Below are 19949 nucleotides of genomic sequence, written 5' to 3'. Positions count from 1 at the left end.
AGTTACCCAACTGGTTTTTGATGTTTCATATGGGACTAGAACTGTGCTCCTGGTTCTACTACTAGACTAAACTGGCTTTCTTTGTAACTTTGGGAGATATAGAATTAAAAGAAATTGCTCATGTTTCCCTTTCCTGATCTTTATACTGTCTTTGCATTTGCACAATGGGATTATACATAATGATTCACTTGTGTCTATGTTATTGCCATAAAGAGAAGGAAAGAAGATATAATTATGTACTTATCTCTCTTTTGGAAAATAGGCTTAAAGCTGTTTTAAAATGGCACAAAGCCTGCAAAATAGTTTGATTATTGTGGTCTTGTTTAGTCTGGAGCCTGGTTAGATTCAGTCATTGCACAAGTAAGAGTGTTGTTTATATGTTTAGAATAATTATATTATGCCCATATATGCAATTGAAAAGATTGGCAATACAAGTCAAAATCATTTTGGTTTCGCTTACATTTTTTTTGTCTAGTTCATATCCTAATGTGTTTATAATGACAAAATTTAGGTGTGCTTTGGTACAGAGTGTAAATGATTTGGAAAAAAAAAAGAAAACAAAGGAAGCACTGCATTTTACTTTTTAAGACTTAAAATGATTAAGATATAATCCCTCACCCCAACACTTTGGCATTTAATCTGGAAAATCATGTATTTTCTTCCTTTCTCTCTCCCCCCCCCCCCTTTTCTTTCAGGCAAGGAAACTGAAAAAGCCAAAGATCGTTATGATAAAGCTACAATGAAACTCCACATGTTGCACAATCAATACGTGTTGGCATTGAAAGGAGCACAGTTACATCAGCACCAGTATTATGATGCTACACTTCCTTTGTTCCTTGAGTCTTTACAGAAGATGCAAGAAGAAATGATTAAAGGACTGTAAGATGTAGTGTTTTGTCTCATAAAAGCATGTGTAGTCCTCCTAACTTTTCATTTTAAGTTTTTAGAAATGAATAGCAATGACCTAAGCTTCTACATGTGATATTTCTAACTGGTATAAAAATTTTATAGCGGTGCAAGGCAAAGAACAGGTTTTTGTAATGTTTGATATTTTGTATGTCAGGTATAAACCTCGCGTATGAATCGATGTCACATAATTTTAATGTTTCATCTTTTTTAGTAAAATTGTAATTTACAAATAGAATTAGAAACTTTTCTGATACCAGACATCTAAAGCCCTTATATCACTGTCCTATTGTGGAATGCTCCTCATAGTTGATACTCTGTTTTTCTTAACCATGAGTGTTGTTTCATTCTTCTAGGCTATTTACAATTTTGTTTTTGCTTTTTCTGTTGCCCTAGTTGCTATTTATTTTTTATGACAATTTTGTCTATCTACATATCTAAACTATTCAATTCATTTGTTGAAGTACATGTGGGCACATCATCTATGGGTCTTGGGGGAATAATTATAGGTGGTGTGAGGAATAAAAGTTTGAATATCAGCAGGCTGGCAACTGTTGCAGTGGAAGGAAGAAGAGGAAACATATTAACTGTTTTTTTTATCCTTGAAACCAAGCCTTGGTTTCACATCTTTAAAGATCCTGGTATTTTTTTGTCTGTTGTGCCAGATTAGTCCAAAATAAGACTGGTCGTGAGATAATGCACAATTTGATCGTGGATGAGATATCTGACTTAACAGAGATCTGGCAGTGTGAGCCACATAAACCAGAATGAAACCAATTCCTTGTGCCTGGATTCTTTTTAGCAGAGGAAACCAGGAGAAGCAAAATGGAGGTGGTGTGGCTGTGATCTATAAGAATGACATCTCCCTCACCAGGCTTTCTGAGAGAACTGTTTCTTGTTGCCTGTATATATGTGACAAATCTTTGGACTAGGAGTAGATTGAAGGTTCTGTTAGCATTCTACTTAGCTTGCTATGATTAACAGAATCTCTTACTGAGGTGATAAGATTGTTGTTGTTGATAGCGTTAGAGATGTCTAGGTCATTGGGTGCTATCAATATATTGATGAATTCTAGCTATGCATGCCAGTTGGAATCAACTGTGATTAGAGCAGCCTATAAATTAATATATTTCTATGTGATGCCTATAAGAAACAGTCTACTGAATTTCTACCTATGGTCATTAGTGGGCTGGATAAAAAATAACAAAATGAAACTGATCATACAATATGAGGTACTTATGAAGAGTCATAATTTTAGAACAGTGTAGAGTTGGGATTACACAATCCAAGAAGTAGCAAGAACGTAAGTTTTAAGTTTTTTTTCTAGATGTACAATTTCTCTAGTTAGCCAGGTTGAAGAAATATTCAGAGCTGCCTTTTAGCAGCTTTGGTTGATTACTCCATATGTCTATATCTGGAAAATAATAACCATAAAGCTTTGTTACACTTGCTGGTAACCAACAGGCTTGACCATAGTTATATATTGTACATGAAGCTGTTTTTGTCATTTGATTGGGAACTGGTTTGTATAAAATACACTAGTTAGATTGCACCATGGAAGAATACTCCAAGTAATACTTTTAATTAAAATACTGCAGTGGCTGCCAATCCAATTACAAACAAAATATAAAAGGGTGGATTATTAGTGCACTTTATGGCTTTGGTCCTGGCTACTATACTGGAAAAAATCATTTTGAATAATGTTCACAATTCCTGATATCGTCAGAAGTTATTTTGTTGATAGTTTATGTAAACCCATTGGATAGCAACTCTGGATTAAATGTTCTCTGTTTCTGCCCAAGATCTTTGAAACACACTACTAGCCAAATTGAGAGGCATGATATCTTTATTAATTAAAAAAAAGCTTTTAAATACATCATACTGTACAACCTGCTGATTTTAACTGTTAAATTTAATTGTATTAATTTGCTTTATTCAAAGGTTCTTATGTCTTCATTGTAATTTCTTTTATTCTATTTATTTACAAGATAGACTTTGATACAATCAGTAGCATAATAAATAAACCTACAAATAGATTATTGGGAGTCTTTTTAAAGTAATGATAATTACTTTCTGAACCAGTGGTGGTATTCAATTTTTTCCCCTATCAGTTCTGTGGGCGTGGCTTGGTGGGGGAGGGTCATGTGACTGAATGGGCATGTCCAACTTGATGTCACCCATGCCCACGCCCACTCAGTCACATGATCCCCACCAAGCCATGCCCACAGAACCCGTAGGGGAAAAAAATGAATTTCTACCTATCTAACTATTTTCTGCCTAGGCCTGGCCTAATCTGTCAAAGGCCTGGCCTAATCCTGCATGCCGCCCCCTTTCCCTTCACTAGTCACACACGCCAAAGAAGTGGCAAAAAGATGCAGCAGCTGTAGGTTTCTTGCAGCAGAAATTACCGACCTCCGGCTTTGCTCTGCTTCTCCAATGTGCCGCTGCAGCTGTGTTCTAGGCATCAGCCACAGAGGTCCACCCCATTGAGCCCACTGCAATGGAGGGACTTGTCCAAGCAAGTCCAAGTGGAGTGGTGCAGCAGGCAATGGGGTGAGCCTGCATGGCCGGTGCCTAGGTCACTGCGGCAGAGCATTGGAGAACTGGAGCAAACCTGGAGGTTGGTAATTTTCACTGCAAGAAGCCTGCAGCCGCCGACCTCTGGGTTTGCTCTGCTTCTCCAATGAGCTGCTGCTGCATTCTAGGTGCTGGCCACACAGGCTCACCCCATTGCCTGCTGCACCAGAGGGACTTGCTTGGGCAAGTCCCTCTGGTGCAGCGGGCTCAATGAGGTGGACTTGCAAGGCTGATGCCTAGAACATACCTGCAGCGACGCATTGGAGAAGCGGAGCAAAGCCGGAGGTCGGTAATTTTCGCTGCAAGAATCCTCCAGCCACTGACCTCCAGCTTTGCTCCACTTCTCCAATGCGCTGCCACTGCTGCATTCTAGGCGCTGGCCACACAGGCTCACCCCATTGCCTGCTGCACCGCTTTGCTTGGACTTGCCCTCTGGTGCAGCGGGCTCAATGGGGTGGACCTGCATGGCCAGTGCCTAGAATACAGCTGCTGCATCTTTTTGCCACTTTGCTGGCTGGAACTGAGCCAGGAACGACTGCTGGAGGCTTCTCCTACCAGCAAAGGCTGGAGGCTTCATGGCAGGGACATGGCAAAACTCGGTCGGGAGTCAGAAGACAGTTCCTGTGCCCTACCTGCCCCTTTTTGGTCCCTACCTCTGCATCGAAGTACCTTAAAGGGACAAGCTGTGTGGCTGCCTTCCGAGTAGCAGCAGAATGAAGTGAAGGGAGGCAGAAAAGTTCACCCAAGTCTTTTCCTCCTTCTCAGGTATACACAGAGCATGTGCAATGCATCTCACGGTACCACAGGTACTCACCCATGTGCCATCTCCTTGCAGAAGGTCCCAGCCTCACATGTGTGCATGTGAGGTCCTGGGACCTTCTGCTAGGAGACAGCACGTGGGCTACTTGCTCGATTCCAGCTGGCAAAGAAGAAGCAGCTGGGACTCACCGCCCTGTTCTTCGCACCGGGGTGCACCCCATTGCCTGCTGCTCCAGAGTGGAGGTACTTGCCCAGGCAAGTCCCTCCAGTGCAAGTCCCTTTACATGTGCATGGCCAGTGCAAAGAACATGGCGGCAATGGTGGTGGGACAGAAACTCTTTTTTTGGCATGTTCAAAAAGCGGAGGCTGGTAGTTTTCAGTGCAAGAAGCCTCCAGCCAGATGTCTGGGTTCTGGCAACGAGGCATCAGCTGGGAGGCTTCTCACACTGACAAAAAGAGGCAGTGGCTGCAGGCATCTCGCAACAGCCCTGGCTTGCCTTCCCCGGCAGCCAACCACGGGAAGAAGGTAAGGTTGCGGCCATGGATGATGAAAGAGGCAGTCATAGGGGAGGAAGTGAGGAGATTAAGGGCCAGGGCTTTTGAAGGAGGGGTAAATAGGCGATGCATTGCGCTTAAGGGAGAGCGGGTGACAAGCGGGCAGCGGCTCCGGGGCAAGGCCGGAGCCAGGGAATCATGCATTCCCTGACCCAGCTGAGGCAGCTGGCTGTTCCAGGGCCTTGGGAAATAGTGTGTTCCTGGGGCCCTGGCCTCCGATCCAAGCTGAAGGGTCAGCGGGCGGTATGCATTGCTTACCTTTGGTGAGCTGAGGTGTCTGGGCATCAGCAAGACAATTGGCAAAGTGATTAGCTGGGCCGTGTGGCGAAAGCAACATATATAGGGTGGGGGGGAGTATCGAGCAGCTGGAAAAGTTGAGCAAGCATTGAGCAACCAGAAGGGGTGAGCGATTGGTGACCAGGCGACCTGGTCGAGGGCATGGCCAACCAGAAGTCGCTACCGATTCGGCAACCTAGGCCAAATTGTTGTTACTAGTTGTCCTGAACTGGTACGAGCCGGCTGAATACCACCACTGTTCTGAACTCTTGTTGGCTATTCATATTATATGATAGTCTTTTCAGTATAATTGTTTCTTTCAGTATCTGAAATCAGTTTGTTCCCTATTCAAACAAAGAATAAAATATTAATGAGTCTTTTGAAAGCATTACAGCTATTCTTCAAATTATTCATTTTTAATGGAAACCATAATTACAGTTCCCAAATAGGAGACATATTCTTTTGTGACAGAAGTTCCTTTTATTTTTTCAATAAAAAAACAGCATTATTGCTTAGTGTCCTTACCTGTTCAGTGTTTGAATTGTTAGTGATTGTTTTGTAACCATAGAAATTGAGTTTTTTTGTTGGATTTGTTTATGTGAAATAAAAGAATAGTTAGTCTATCCTTGCCCCATATTTTCCATTATATATTATGAATATTTCTATTACATATTATGAAAGTTTAAAGTTTTGGGTTCTTCAGAAACTATAGAAAACTGGCTGTTTCTTATGTTAGCAATCATGTTTATGTCTGAATTTATTAATGTCTCTTTTAAAATGTTTGAAAAATGTCATGCTGCATGAAGGTAATGACATATTTAGTATAATTATATTTTTCACATTTTTTTCAAAATCATTGTGCTGAAACTGCAGTAAATCTTTCAATTAGAATAGATTACACTGAGTAGATTATTACTAGTTTATGTCAGATAAAGGGTTATTCATTCATCTAGTTTCTCATTCAGCAAAACAAAACAACAGTCAGATGAGGAAAACTAAGGCAGATACTGTACATTCATTCAGTACTTCATCTATGATCTGAAAAAAGAGAGAAGAAAAATAGAACAGTTTTGGCTGTATACTTGAACAGTTTACTTCCAGTTCAAATATAGGAAGAGAAGCTGTTTATCAATAATGCGATGAAGAAAATTAAAAATAGGCAGATTTAACTAGCTAGAATATTGTGAAGTAACTGTTCCTTTGCCCAAGGTATCTATCTAAAGGGTTCATTAATATTTGTGACTTACTTAGAACAAGTGGACACGATAAGTTAAGTTTCCCTTAAAAGAGCAAAGGAATTTAAAAAAACAGATTATAACCTTGATTAAAATGGGGTTGTGGGAAATTAGTAAATTTATAATGCATACATTTCAGAGTATTTAGTATATACTTCTCTAATAATTTGGCCAATATTTACTGTACTAATATCCTTTGGCATTCTGGATTATCACTGGAGAAATGTAAGTACGTTCTGCAGCAATGGTTTTTGTAATCCCCCCAAATTTGCAAATTCAATAAGAATTGAAAGTATATCTTACTGTTGCTAATTTGCACAGTATTTTGTCATTCTGTGGAGAGAAAAAGCAAAACCTTTTTGTGTGTGTATTAATATGGTGCTCTGGAAGTTTCATTCCAGGTTCTAAAACACACATTTTTGTGTATTGAGAAAGGATACACAGCATGATTACTCCCCCAAAATTTAAAAGTAACAGATTGCTGGTGGGATAAATAAATAGTAATACAGGCAATGTGTTGCAAACAGAAAAAGAGTGGTATTAAGGTATAGTGGATTGCAAAAGTAGCATGGAGAAGAATTAATGAGACTTCAGCATAGGGCCAAAAAAAACTGTAAAATCAGTTATCCAGCGAAATGAAGAGGACCTTGGGGAACAATAGGGATCACTCAATTTATAATATCTGAACACATTTGGAATTTCAAAAGCATCTTTGAAGTATTCTCACATAATAACCGTCCAGGGTGGTTGGACTCGAACCAAAGAGATTCCAGTTCTAATCCATCCTCAGCCACAGAAGCTCACTTGGAGAATATGGACCAGTCACACTTTCTCAGCCAAACCCATTTCATGGGATTCCTATTGTGTGGAAAGATGGGGAAGAGCGTTATGTATACTGCTTACACTAGCTAAAATACTGTGAAGTAACTGTTCCTTTGCCCAAGGTATCTAAAAGGTCCATTAATATTTGTGATGTATTTAGAACAAGTGGACATTACAAGTTTCCCTTAAAATAGCAAAAAGACTTTTAAAAATAGATTTAATCTACTGCCTTGACCTGCTGTAGAAAAGTTGGGACGAATATCAAATCAGTCAGTTCCTTTTCCAGGAGGAAACACTATGTTGATTTTTTCCCCTTATTATTATCTCTTCAGGATACAGCTATTCATTTTCCAGTGCATCTTTATCTTTTTCCTAATAAATGGGCATACCTTCCATCAAAGCAGTGTTCAATTATCCATGGTTTTATTTATTTTTTTAATAAAATTGATAATTGATAATCTTGGAAGAAAAGATTATGTGCAGATGGCACTCTTACATTGTCCATGTGAATTTTTCATTTAAAATTGTAGTAGTATTCTTTTAATTGAGTATCAGATATGTATTGGTGCCTTGCCATGCATTAAAGACAATATCCATATGTAGGTAATAGATTCCTTAGCAGAAGTACTGTATTTGCAAGATCCTGATGGAGCATAAGAATAGAGCTTAGTCTGTAAGAGAAATGGTTAACTTTCAGTCTTACCCTGAGCAAAATAAGTTCAATAAAAATATTGTACAGATCTCTGGTATTTTTCTTCCTAAGTTTCTAAACCAAAAGAAACACTTTCCTGGGAGTAAAGCCTATTTATTTATTTTGCCTTACATATGATCAAGCACCATAATGCCAAAGGATGCTAGGCACTAGTGGACAGATAAACTCAACACTCAAATCTAAATAGTTGAAGTAGGAGTTTCATGAGGAATGAAGTCCATGTACTACCAAGTATCCTGATCATTTGAAGGGTTCTCTAATGTAGGCTTAATTTGGCATGAAGAAGTTTGGGGTATCTCATTTGAAATAAAATTCAGGCAACCTTGAATAAGTAGAGAGTAGGCCATCAAGGGTGATCACAGAACAAAAAATGAAACTGTGAAAAAAAGAAGTTGAAAACTTAGAAATATTCAGTTTGAAGAATAGATAAGTTTTCATCGAATATTTGAAAGGATGTTACACAGATGGCAGCCAAGACTGGTCTCTATCATCCTAGAAGGCAGGACATAAACTAATGTGAATGCCTTATAGTAAGGCATGTTTTAAAAAGCAGTTAACAGTAAAAACAGATCGGTATTATAGTATAGTAAAGAAATTAATTTTAAAAATAGACATTTATTCTATATGCATTAATTTATTTTCCTGTGCAAAACTGGGAACTGAATTGCATTGCTTTAAATCACCTTGATTCAATGTTTACACATTTATACATTTATACTTTATACATTCTTTAAAATATATTTTGAATATATTTTCATGGTATTTTTTTTTTCAGGAAAGGAATCTTAGAAGAATACAGTCAGATCACCAGCCTTGTTACTGAAGAACTAGTAAATGTTCATAAAGAGATCCAAATATCTGTTGAACAATTAGACCCTAGTTCAGAGTACAGTAGTTTCATAGAAACTCACAGGTAAAATATTGGTGGTAGTGTTTTACTGCACAATAAGTAGGTTCTTAACAATGCAGATCATAGTAACTATGCTTATAGAAATAAGTCCATGTAATAGCAAAAGCGATCTGTGTGGTTTAAATTGTCCAATTATTACAAATAGTTCTTTCTCATAAATTATCTAATGCACACAATGACATCAGATGTAGAAATCTGGGTAAATAATTAAATCTGTGCAGTATTCCTATTACTGTAATCTGCAAAATATTTTCCTCTGTTGATAACATTTTTCTAGTATTTCCTCAGATATTTTGCTATATGGATTGAGTTTTTGTTGTTGATATAAGACTTACAGATTAGAAAGTTTGGATATTACAATTATTGATGTATAGGTTTTAAAAGAATATGCAGGACTGTTAAACTGCATGATTATTACTTGAGGCATTTATTAATTTTAGCAATTAAAATGTACTTTTTTATTTGTTTGCTTTTTTAAGGGAATATTTATTTTAAATATAAACTATATATTCAAAGACATACTGTTATTTATGGCTACTACATTTTTATTGATTTACAGAATTTACTTTTGAGTTTGCAATTATAAATGTGATATACATGTAAAGAAAATCAGATTTAATTTAGAATGGCAGGACATTTCTAGCAAGAATGGTTGCTTTATAATACTTTTAGAAGTACTCTGCTTCTTTAATAGTTCCTTCCTTCTGCCACTGCAGTTCCTAGATATCTACTGCTGCAATTGGAATTTCACAGTAGAGGTTACAGAATTCTAATATATCGAGGCAGTAAAAAAAAGTATGTTCTGTGGTAGTTGACTTCATTTCATTTCAAAAATCTAAATGTGATTTACTCTGGCAGATTAAAGTGGAGGAGTCTGTGCTTTTGATTTGATATCCAAAACTTTCATACTTACAGATAAATTTCTTAATTGCCCATCTCCAGCGGAGAATGAATGAATGAATGAGAAAGAGAGAAACTGTTATAACAGAACAAAACACTCATGGGGTGGAGGAGAAAAATAAAATGAGAGTAGATACTGAACATTTACATAATATGGCATAGTTATGCACAGGGGTGGGATTCAAAAATCCCAGCAACTGGTTCGCTGCCCGGTTGCTGGGTGGGCATGGCCATGGTGGGTGGGGCCTACTGGAGCTTCCTGTTTCTGTATTCTGGTGGGACTCCAGAGCCTATGGGAGGCAGTTTTCATCCTCCCAAGGGTCCAGAGGCCGCCTCCTCCAGGCCTCTAGGAGGGCGAAAACAGTTTCCCCCAGCCTCTGGAGGCCCACCAGAAGCTGGAAATAGACCCATTTGGCCATTTCTGGTTTTTCCAGAGGGGCCATTTTTCATCCTCCCAAGGATCCAGTGGCCTCTCCTGGGCCTCTGGGAGGGCGAAAACAGCCTCCCCTGACCTCTGGAGGCCCACCGGAAGCCAGAAATAGGCCTGTTTTGCCACTTCTGGTTTTTCTGGGAGGGCTGTTTTTTTGCCCTCCCAAGAGTCCAGAGGCTGCCCTGGACCTCTGGGAAAGCGAAAATAGCCTCTCCTGGGCTCTGGAGGCCCTCTGAAAGTCGGAAACAGGCCCATTTCTGGACTTCCAGAAGGCCCGCTTTTCCCCCTCCCAGAGCCTCCCAGACCCTGCAGTTACCTCCATCGAAAATGGACCACGTGGAGACTCCTGGGAAGGGCTGGGTGGGGCCAGCCGGTTGAGTGAAACACCGGTTCAGCAAACCAGCTGTAACTTTAACATTCAGTTCAACCGAACTGGTCTGAACTGGTAGAGTCCCACCACTGATTATGCCAGAAAGTATGATATAACTATAAAGTGATATCAGTTATTCAACTAACCTTAAATTACTATAACTTCCACGGCCAATGCTTCTTAACTTATAATTAATCTACCTAATACAATGATCTGTGATGGAAGCTTGTTAGTCACTGCAGCCACAATTTTGAATAATTTCTTTTTTTTCCTTTCTCCTGAGGAAGGGAAATCCTAGGAGCTCATCAGTTCTTTGAGTAGGTTCTTAAAAATTGCTGTCAGATAGTTTGAAAAAAGAAATGCCTAATACTTGTATTATTATTGCTTTTTTTTAACTGAAGGACATCAGATATTGAACAACAAGAAATAGAATTTGATACATCATTATTAGAAGAAAATGAAAATCTTCAAGCTAATGAGATTATGTGGAATAATTTAACAGCTGAAGGTTTACAAACCATGTAAGTAATTTAGCCTCTTTTTTTCCTTTTCAATTTTCGCTGTGTAAGATATAAAAATTGCTGAATCAGGTAAGATCTGTGTAATATGCCTTTTTATAAGAAAGTTATAGCCATTCTCTTGTTTCTCTCTCTCTTCCCATTTTTCTTAACGATCACCTTGTATACAAAATAAAATATAAATCAAATTGGTTATGCTGTCAAAATTATTTTGCTTTCTTAATTTAAGTTTTAAGAAATGTGGGTCTATATTTCTTTTCCAAGAATTACATAAAAGAGTTGTGTAAAGATTGTGGCTGGATGATGGCTACTTTAGAGAAAATTGGAGAATAATGACAGTGAAACCTCACTATAATGGGCCACTTAGGAATTCTGTTCCTCTTCAATGTCCATTTAATATTAAAGTACCGTATTTCCCCATGTATAAGCCACCCCTTTTTTCCAAAATTTTCAAGCCCAAAAAGTAGCGGGGTGGCATATACAAAGCAGGTACACTTTTTATACGTGAAAAATGCATAAAATAATAAAGTAGGAATAAACTGGTTTTCCAGCAGTATGCTATACTTTTTTGTAAAAATTGTACGTGATGATACGATTACGAGTGCGAGTACGCGATAGAAATGCATATGCTAGGCATCGGCCTGAATGCTTCGTTCCTACTCTCGTTCCGATGCGTAGATTGCTAGCGTCGCCCACACCGCTTTCGGCGTCATGACCGAAGTTGTAGATCTAGACGTCGAATTTTGTTTCTTTGTAAATTTTCTTTCTTCATAACTTGTTTCTCTAATAAAATATTTTTTTCAAAACTTCACAGTCCAAAAATTGGGGGGCTTATACAAAGGGGGTGCTTATACATGGGGAAATACGGTATACCTCAGGACTACATAGGGCATTTCACAATGATAACATTATGCAAATTTCACAAATTGTGCCATTTGCATCAATTTATTTCAACAGTGGGCATCTGTTATTTAGAGGAAAGATGTGGTTGAAATTTGGTTGATTACATTTTAAATGGGATTCTATTAAATCAAGGTTTTACAGCATCTGGGAAGAGAACTCTGCGGTACAGCAATCCACACATCAAGAAGAACATGTGCCCATAGGACATCTAAAACTGGACCAGCTTTGTATCAAAACAGTGTCTTAGTGAAACCATTTTTGTAGCTCTTTCTTCTGTCTGAATTATGTAATGCCCTGGATAGTACTCTTGTTTTACAGGAAGGCCGAGATTGTCTGTCTTGTTTTGACAATAGACTAGCTGTTCCATATGTAAAAACTAACTTGTAGTGAGAAGCAGTTGGATGTTAGAGATTTATTGGAAAGAAAGCTAAATTAGAAGATGTTGAATGAGATATGAGAAGTTGGAAAAGGAAAAGTTAAGGATAGTAACAGTGGAAATAAGATGAAACATATTAGTCCTATGCTAGTTGGGGAGGCAAGCTGGACAGGAGTTGACTCTGGATAATGGCAGAGGCTTTGAAGTGTAAGCAAAGTTGCTGCTGGTTTATGTTTTGCAGAGACAGCTACAGAAGAAAGAGAGAACAGAATGATAACTGCCATTGTTAATCAGGCAGTCATACAGGAGAGACATGGAGCTGGCCCATCCAGAAAAATACTTAAAATTTGTGGCTGGAACAATATCCTGGCAAAATCAGTGAGAATGGTAGAGACCAGGACAAAGAGTAGAGAATTGTTTGCAAGGTTTGGAGCAAAACCCAGAAGAGTAGAAGACTAGAAGCTGTTATGACAACAGGTTCCTAAATACGTGTTTGGCTGGAGGAAAGAGGAAAGAGACTAAATGAAATAAACAGCCGAGGGTTTTGTTTGAAAACATAGCTTGTGGACTGGTGATGGGCTATAATATTAGACTCCTTGGCTGATATGCTACAAGGATCCCCTTTGAGTGAGAAAATAGAAGAGGAGGCCTTGCTTTACTTAATAAACAGGTAGGCTCTGGATGATTTATTTATAATAGATAGTTGATTATGGAGAGAAAGAAAAATGGAGGTGGTTATGATTTTGAATATGAACACCAAATGTAACTTAAGAGTTTATCATTTGCCTTGCTAATCTCCATTACTTTTTTTTTTAATAAAAATTTTATTTGGGTTTTCACAAAACATAATACAAGTAAATTTTCTTTTTTTGAGAATAGCATGGTCCTGGGTTATCACTTCTCCATGCAGACACAAATTCAATTTCATATTCATCTTTGTGTTCTATTCCATATCTTTTTTTATTTAAGTTTTTATTGGTTTTTAAAAACAAACATAAACAAAAAAAACATAAAAACATCAAGCCATCTTCCATATGTATACATACAGTGTGCCGGTTGGTTTACAAATGGTTTTGTGCTTCCATTTCGTAGTCTTCAATTACAATTACATTGCATATAATCTCATATTTTCAATCAAAAATTAAATACCTTAGTATCATTAATCAGTCATTTGACTATACTTTTATTCATTCATGTTTTACAAGATAATCATAATTTACTTAGTTTGTTTTATAACAGTTTATATTATCATCCCAAATCTATCCTAAAATCATTTTGTAGATATAATAAGAAAGAAGTACATCTTTATATATTTATTATTTTCTAAAAGTCTACATATTTCATTACTGTATTTTATTGTCTAACCATTGATAGAATAGATCCCAAATTTTATAAAATTGTTTATCCTCTTGTTCCCTAATTTCAAATGTCAATCTACTCATTCCAATATTTTCTTAATGATTTCCTCCTGTGATGGTGTTTTCTCATTTTTCCAGTTTTTGGCAAATACAATCCTAGCCACTGTTAATACATTTACAATCAGATATTTCAAGTCTTTACTATATATTTCAGGTAAAATTCCCAATAAAAATATCTCTGGTTTCAAGTCTATATGTTTTTTTGTCATTTTTTCCAACCACATGTGGATTTTAGTCCAGTATTTTTTTAGCATCCGCACAAGTCCACCACATATGGTAATATGAGCCAGATGTCTGATGACATTTCCAACATTTTTCAGATTTATTCTTGAATATTCTTGCTATTCTTGTTGGGGGAAAATGCCACCTGTAAAACATCTTACACAAATTTTCTTTATATGCTGTTGACATTGTCATTTTATAATTTTGAGACCACAATTTTTGCCATTTCTCTAAATCAATCCCATATTCAAAATTCTTCCCCCAAGCAATCATAGTTTCTTTAACTTGTTCTTCTTCTAATTTAATTTCTAATAAATATCCATACAATTTTTTAATCACCTTTTCATTAGTACCTGTCAAAATCTTATCTAAATCAGTCAATTTATCATAGAAACCTTCCATTTTAGAATCTTTATCATACCTTGAATGTATTTGTGCATATGAAAACCAATTCATCTTTATACCTCGTTCCTCTAGTTTTTATATAGATTTGAGTTCACCCTTTTCATTCAATATTTCACCATATCTAACTGTTTGTTCCTTTTTGTATATTATAGGATAAGAAAATGCTTCAATAGTCGATAGCCAGACTAGAATTTTCAAATAACATTGCCTTTTAGTCTTCTCCCAGTTTAACCGAGAGACTCCCTTATATAATGTCTTCTAAAATACCCCTGTGTTTTAGTTCCTTTATACCATAAAAAAGCATGCCACCCCAACAACAAATCATGTCCTTCTAATGTCAACAATCTAGTATTTCTTAGAGTTATCCATTCCTTAACCCACATCAGATTTGTAGCTTGATAATACAGCTCCCAATTAGGCAAACCAAATCTTCCTCTAATTCTAGCATCTTGCAAAAGTTTTAACTTTATTCTCGCTTTCTTACCTTGCCATATATATTTCAACGCAATTTTATTTAAATCTTCAAAGTAATCTTTTCCAAGCCTAATTGGAATTGCTTGAAACAAATATAAAATTCTGGGTAATATATTCATCTTGATTGTTGAAATTCACTCTATTAGTGACAGTTGTAAGTTTTCCCATTTCTCCAGATCTAGCGCTATCTGCTGTTTAAGTTTGATATAATTATTCTCTTTTAGTGTACTACATCTTGCTGTCAAATATATCCCCAAGTACTTGATCTTATTTGTGACCTGAATTTTCAATAGGTCTGCCAGTTCTTCCTTTTGTCTTAATAGCATATTCTTTGTCAAGATCTTTGTCTTATCTTTATTTATTTTCAAAACAGCCACCTTTCCATATGTCTCTATCTTTTCTATCAATTTTGGTGCTGTTTCTAGAGGGTCTTCTAAGATGAAAACCAGATCATCTGCAAATGCTTGAGGCTTAAATTCTTCCTTTTTGATTTTCATTCCTTTTATATTCTTTTCATCTCTAATATTTCTGTTTAGGACTTCCAAAGTTAATACAAACAACAAAGGTGATAGTGGGCACCCTTGTCTTGTTCCTTTTCTTATATTGATAGAGTCTGTCAGTTCTCCCTCTATCATTACTTTTGCCGTTTGCTTACAGTATATAGTTTCTATTGCTTGAATAAATTTTCTAGCACAGCCCATCTGTTCCAGTAGTAATAACATGAATCGCCAATTCACATTATCAAATGCCTTCTGTGTATCTAGAAATATCAGAGCCATTTGTTTTTCAGGATGTGCCTTATAGTATTCCAAGGTGTCCAAGATTACTCTCATATTGTCTCTTTGGCAGAAATCCATTTTGATCAGGATGAATAAAATTATTTAGATATTTTTTAAGTCTTTCTGCCAATATTGAAGCAAAGATTTTATAATCTGCATTTACTAAAGAAATAGGTCTATAGTTCTTAATTTGTAATGGATCGGCCTCCTCTTTTGGAATAAGTGTAGTATAGGCTTCTTCATTCATAACTTCTAGCAATGGAAGATTCAACGATTCTTGTAATGTTTTGTAAAATTCTGCCGGAAGTCCATCTGGGCCTGGTGCCTTTCCATTATTTTGCTTCTTGAATGCTTCAGTTAACTCCATCGTTATATTGCTTTCTAACATTGTTTCAATCTCTTTAGGTATCTGAGGTAAATTAACATTCTGTAAGTACTGTTTAACTCTATCCTCATCAATATTCTCTTACATTTATAGTTTCCCATAGAAGTCTCAAATGATTTCCTTCTTCTCTTTACTACCATAGCAAACTTGGCCTTGGTCATCTGTTAATTGCAATATTTTCCTTGATTCTTTCTCCTTTCTCAATTTGTATGCTAACCATCTACCTGGTTTGTTTGCATCTTCAAAGTAGTTCTTTTTAGCACCTCTAATTTTCAGTGCTAATTCTTCTTTTTCTATTAGACCCATTTTATGTTTAACTATATCGATTTTTAGCTTGATGTCCTTTTTCTGTGGCATTTTCTGTAGCTCTTTTTCAAGTCTTTTATACTCATCCTCGAAGGCCTTAGAGGCTAATCTTTTCATAGTATTTCTTTTCCTTGTATAGTCCTTGTATTATCAAGCCTCTAACGTATGCCTTCATTGTATCCCATATATTCTGAATTGATGTATCTTCTTTTTTGTTTTCTCTAAAGAAAAAAGCCAATTCTTTCTCCATCCATTGTGTGACGTCTTTTTCCTTTAATATAGTATTATTTAACGTCCATCTAGATCTTCTTTTTTGTCCTTTCCATTTAATTGTCATTGGATTGTGATCTGCCCAAGTACTTGTTTCAATATTTATTTCTTGAATATTAGTTATTAATTCTGTTGACATCCATATCATATCTATTCTGGACCATGATAAGTGTCTATTTGAATAGAAGGTATATTGTTTAGTTTTAGCATTTCTTTCTCTCCATCTATCTTTTAAGTTTATTTCATCTACCATTTAAAAAGAAGATTTAGGGAGAGTCTTTCTGTTTTGCTTTATTGTTTTCTGTGCTGTATAATCCAATTTATTGTCTACAATTCCATTAAAATCTCCCATCATAACTATATTAGCGTAGTCCAGTTCAATTTTCATATGTAATTTTTTGTAGAATTTTTCTTGTTTGTCATTTGGGGCATAGCTTGCAATCAGGAGTGTTTTCGTATTGTCCATTATTTCCACCATTAGTATTCTTCTGTCATCATCGGTATAAATCAATTTTGCTGGGATAGTCTCTTTAATATATAAAACCACTCCTCTTTTCTCACATTGTGTCAAGGAAGTAAATATTTTCCCTAATTTTGGCTGTATCAATAATTGTTCATATTATTTTTTAATATGTACTTCTTGTAGACAAATTATATCAAATTTTAATTTCTCTAATTTATGAAAGGTTTTCCTTCTTTTAATGGCTGAGTTAAGTCCATTTATATTAATTGTAATCAGTTTTTTCTCTTCCATGGTTATATTTTGTAGTTAGGTTTAGCAGCTCTCATAGATCTTGGTTCACATTATTCTTTGGCTTCCACCTTTCCACCTACTACACCTTCTTTTTCAATCGCCATTTGGCAGTCCTCTTGGAATTCAATTAGTGAGATTTCTTTTTCTGCCTCTTCCTCTTTCCCTCCAAAAAATTCTGTATAAAATAATTCCGCTTTCTCAATTGAGTCAATTCTATGTCTCTGTTCTTGCCATGTGAACATTAAACCTTCTGGAATCAGCCATCTATAATTCACTTCTTTTTTAAGTAGCATTTTAGTCAGGAATCTGTATTCTCTTCTCATCTCTCTCACTCTTCTGGGTATTTATTTCAAGACCACAATCTCCTTGTCTTTATATTTCAATGTTTTCTCTTTTGCCACTTGCAATATTTGCATTTTAATGGCTTTCTTTGTAAATCTAATGTGAACTTCTCTTGGTAAGCTATTTCTCATCGCATATCTTGTGAAAACTCGAAACCTCATCTAGTCCATCCATCATGTTCTCTTGAATTATTTCCAAAGCTTCATCCAGTATTTCTATCATTATCTCAGCTAAGTTTTGTCCTTTTTCTTCCTCTAGGTTTTGGAATCTAAGATAGAATTCTGATCTATCCATCTCCCATCTCAACATACCACATTTATCTTGTTCAACCACTGTTAATCTATTATCAATATCTCCAATCTTCTTGTCTCTTTGTTTATCTTCTTCAATTTTTTGGAATCTCTCATCATACTTCAACATCATTTGTTGGATGTTCTCCACTTTTTCATTGGTTTTCCCTGTTCTTTGTTCAGTGTTCTCTGTTCTTTGTTCAGTGTTCTCTATTCTCTTTTCAATATTCTCTGATCTTGCTTGAATATTTTGAATTCCTTGCATAATCATCTGCAGAGTCACTTTTTCTTGTTCTTTTTCTTGCTTTGACATTGTCTGTATTGAACGTTGTCCTCCAGATGGTGGAGAGGAGGAAGTAGAAGTTGAAGAACCAGGAGCTGTAAATTTCCTACTCATTTTAAGCAATTCAAAATCTTCAGGTTCTTCTAAACCTTAAACCAATTGTGAAATAACCAATTGTAGTTCAAAATAAAAATAGTAGAAAAAAGAAGCCAAATAGTAATGATAAAAAAAGAAGAAGAAGGAAAAAAAAAGGGGAGGACAAAATTTCTTCAGGTTCTTCAACACCTTAATCCAATCGGTGATTAGATGAAGAAAAAGGCTTGAAAAACAAAGAAAAGGAAAAATTCTTCAGGTTCTTCAACACCTTAATCCAATTGAGAGGTCTCAAATAGAAAAGAGTGCATAAAAATAAACCAGAAAGGTAGATGAAAAAACAAAAATACCAGGAAAGGAGAAAAAAAGGCTATTCCCTTTAAAAAAAGGAAACATTAATACTAAAGCTTTCCCTTTAAAATAAAAAGCAAGCGTAGAGATTGGACTTCCAAAGGAAAAAAAAAGAAAAAGGCAAGGTCCAACAAAGCCAAAGATCCAAATAGCTATTGCAAAAAAAAAAAAAAAAAGATAAAATGAAATAAAATAAAGCTGGTGAGGAGGGATAGCACAACTTAGAAAAAGTAAAAAGAGCACACTGCGCTTCGTTTAATTATCCAAGGCTCTTATTATAACTCTCTTCTCCAAAAACTTATCACCTTCCCCCCCCCCCCCAGGTTTCAACACCAGACTCCAGCTGTCGATAGAAACCCAGAAGAGCACCTGCAATAATACTCTCCAATGCTCTTCCCTCCATCTTATCAAACAGTCAGTGTCCTTGAAAAAAGTCTCAATTCTTTCTCAGCTTTGTCTGGTCAAAGGAAAAGTAGAGTATTTCCAAGCCTCTAGTTGGCAGTGTTACAAAGTTTCTTTAGCTTTCATTTTCCCCCTCCTTTTCCGGCAGAGTATAATAAGAATTAGTTTAAAAAGGAAGAAAATATTTTTTTAAAAAAAAAGACTAAAAGGGAGTCTTTGGCTTAATATATTATAAAATCAAAAAGGGGAAAGAAAAGAGTAGATTAAAAAAAAAGGAAAAAACCAGTCCAGTTTCGAAATATAGGATCATCAGCAATAAGAAAAAAAAAATATTACTTTGACATTTCTGTTTAAAATCGCTGCTTATTCACTTCTGTCAAAAAACTTTTACAGATTCTTTCTTTCCCTTAGGGTGTCCTCTCAAATCTTTAAATAAAGAAAAGTTCTCACCAAACTGGCACACTTTCTCTTTCGTGTTCTCACCAAACCGGCACACTTTCTCTTTCGTTCTCTTTCGTTTCGGAGCTGTCCCAACTTCAGCAGCTTTAATGGCTGCCTCTTTGTCGCTGGCAAAAAGAGCTTCTCCTGGATCTACCAGGGAGTTTGCGATATCCCTGGGATCAACAGGATGCGCTCTTTACATTCACCATGTCTTCGGGACGGTTTAGATCCACTTGGACCGTCCAGGAGCAAAGATATTGGCAGCGATCGCAGACCTCCAAGATCGCATGCTGTATCGTCGTGATGCCAGCTCCGCCCTTCTATTCTATTCCATATCTTATTGTTATTTTAACATTTTCTCAATAATTTTTCCCTTTCCTTAGTTTTCTCAATCTTACTTTTAATTATCTCATTCCTTTCTAAATTCAATTATATACATCTTTTTCTAAGTTTCAATACCTTTCTAGTCATTATGTTTATACTTT

The 19949-nt window shown here is 36.3% G+C and overlaps 1 protein-coding gene across 9 annotated transcripts in view; it reads left to right on the top strand.

Moving 5' to 3' along the window:
- FER (FER tyrosine kinase) overlaps positions 1-19949 on the top strand; it is a 129555-nt gene that overhangs the window by 22033 nt on the left and 87573 nt on the right. For all 9 annotated transcript variants that reach the window (XM_026719707.2, XM_026719697.2, XM_087926986.1 and 6 more), the window contains 3 exons: positions 696-879; positions 8618-8755; positions 10854-10973. In XM_026719707.2, the coding sequence (XP_026575492.1) occupies positions 696-879; positions 8618-8755; positions 10854-10973 (442 nt within the window). The remainder of the gene's footprint in view (positions 1-695; positions 880-8617; positions 8756-10853; positions 10974-19949) is intronic.

The sequence above is a fragment of the Pseudonaja textilis genome, chromosome 2, assembly GCF_049901715.1.
Source record: "Pseudonaja textilis isolate UNSWEBS1 chromosome 2, rPseTex1.2, whole genome shotgun sequence".
Taxonomy (NCBI): Eukaryota; Metazoa; Chordata; class Lepidosauria; order Squamata; family Elapidae; genus Pseudonaja; species Pseudonaja textilis.
The sequence above is the reverse complement of the archived record's forward strand: the minus strand, read 5'-3'. Positions and strand labels throughout refer to the sequence as shown.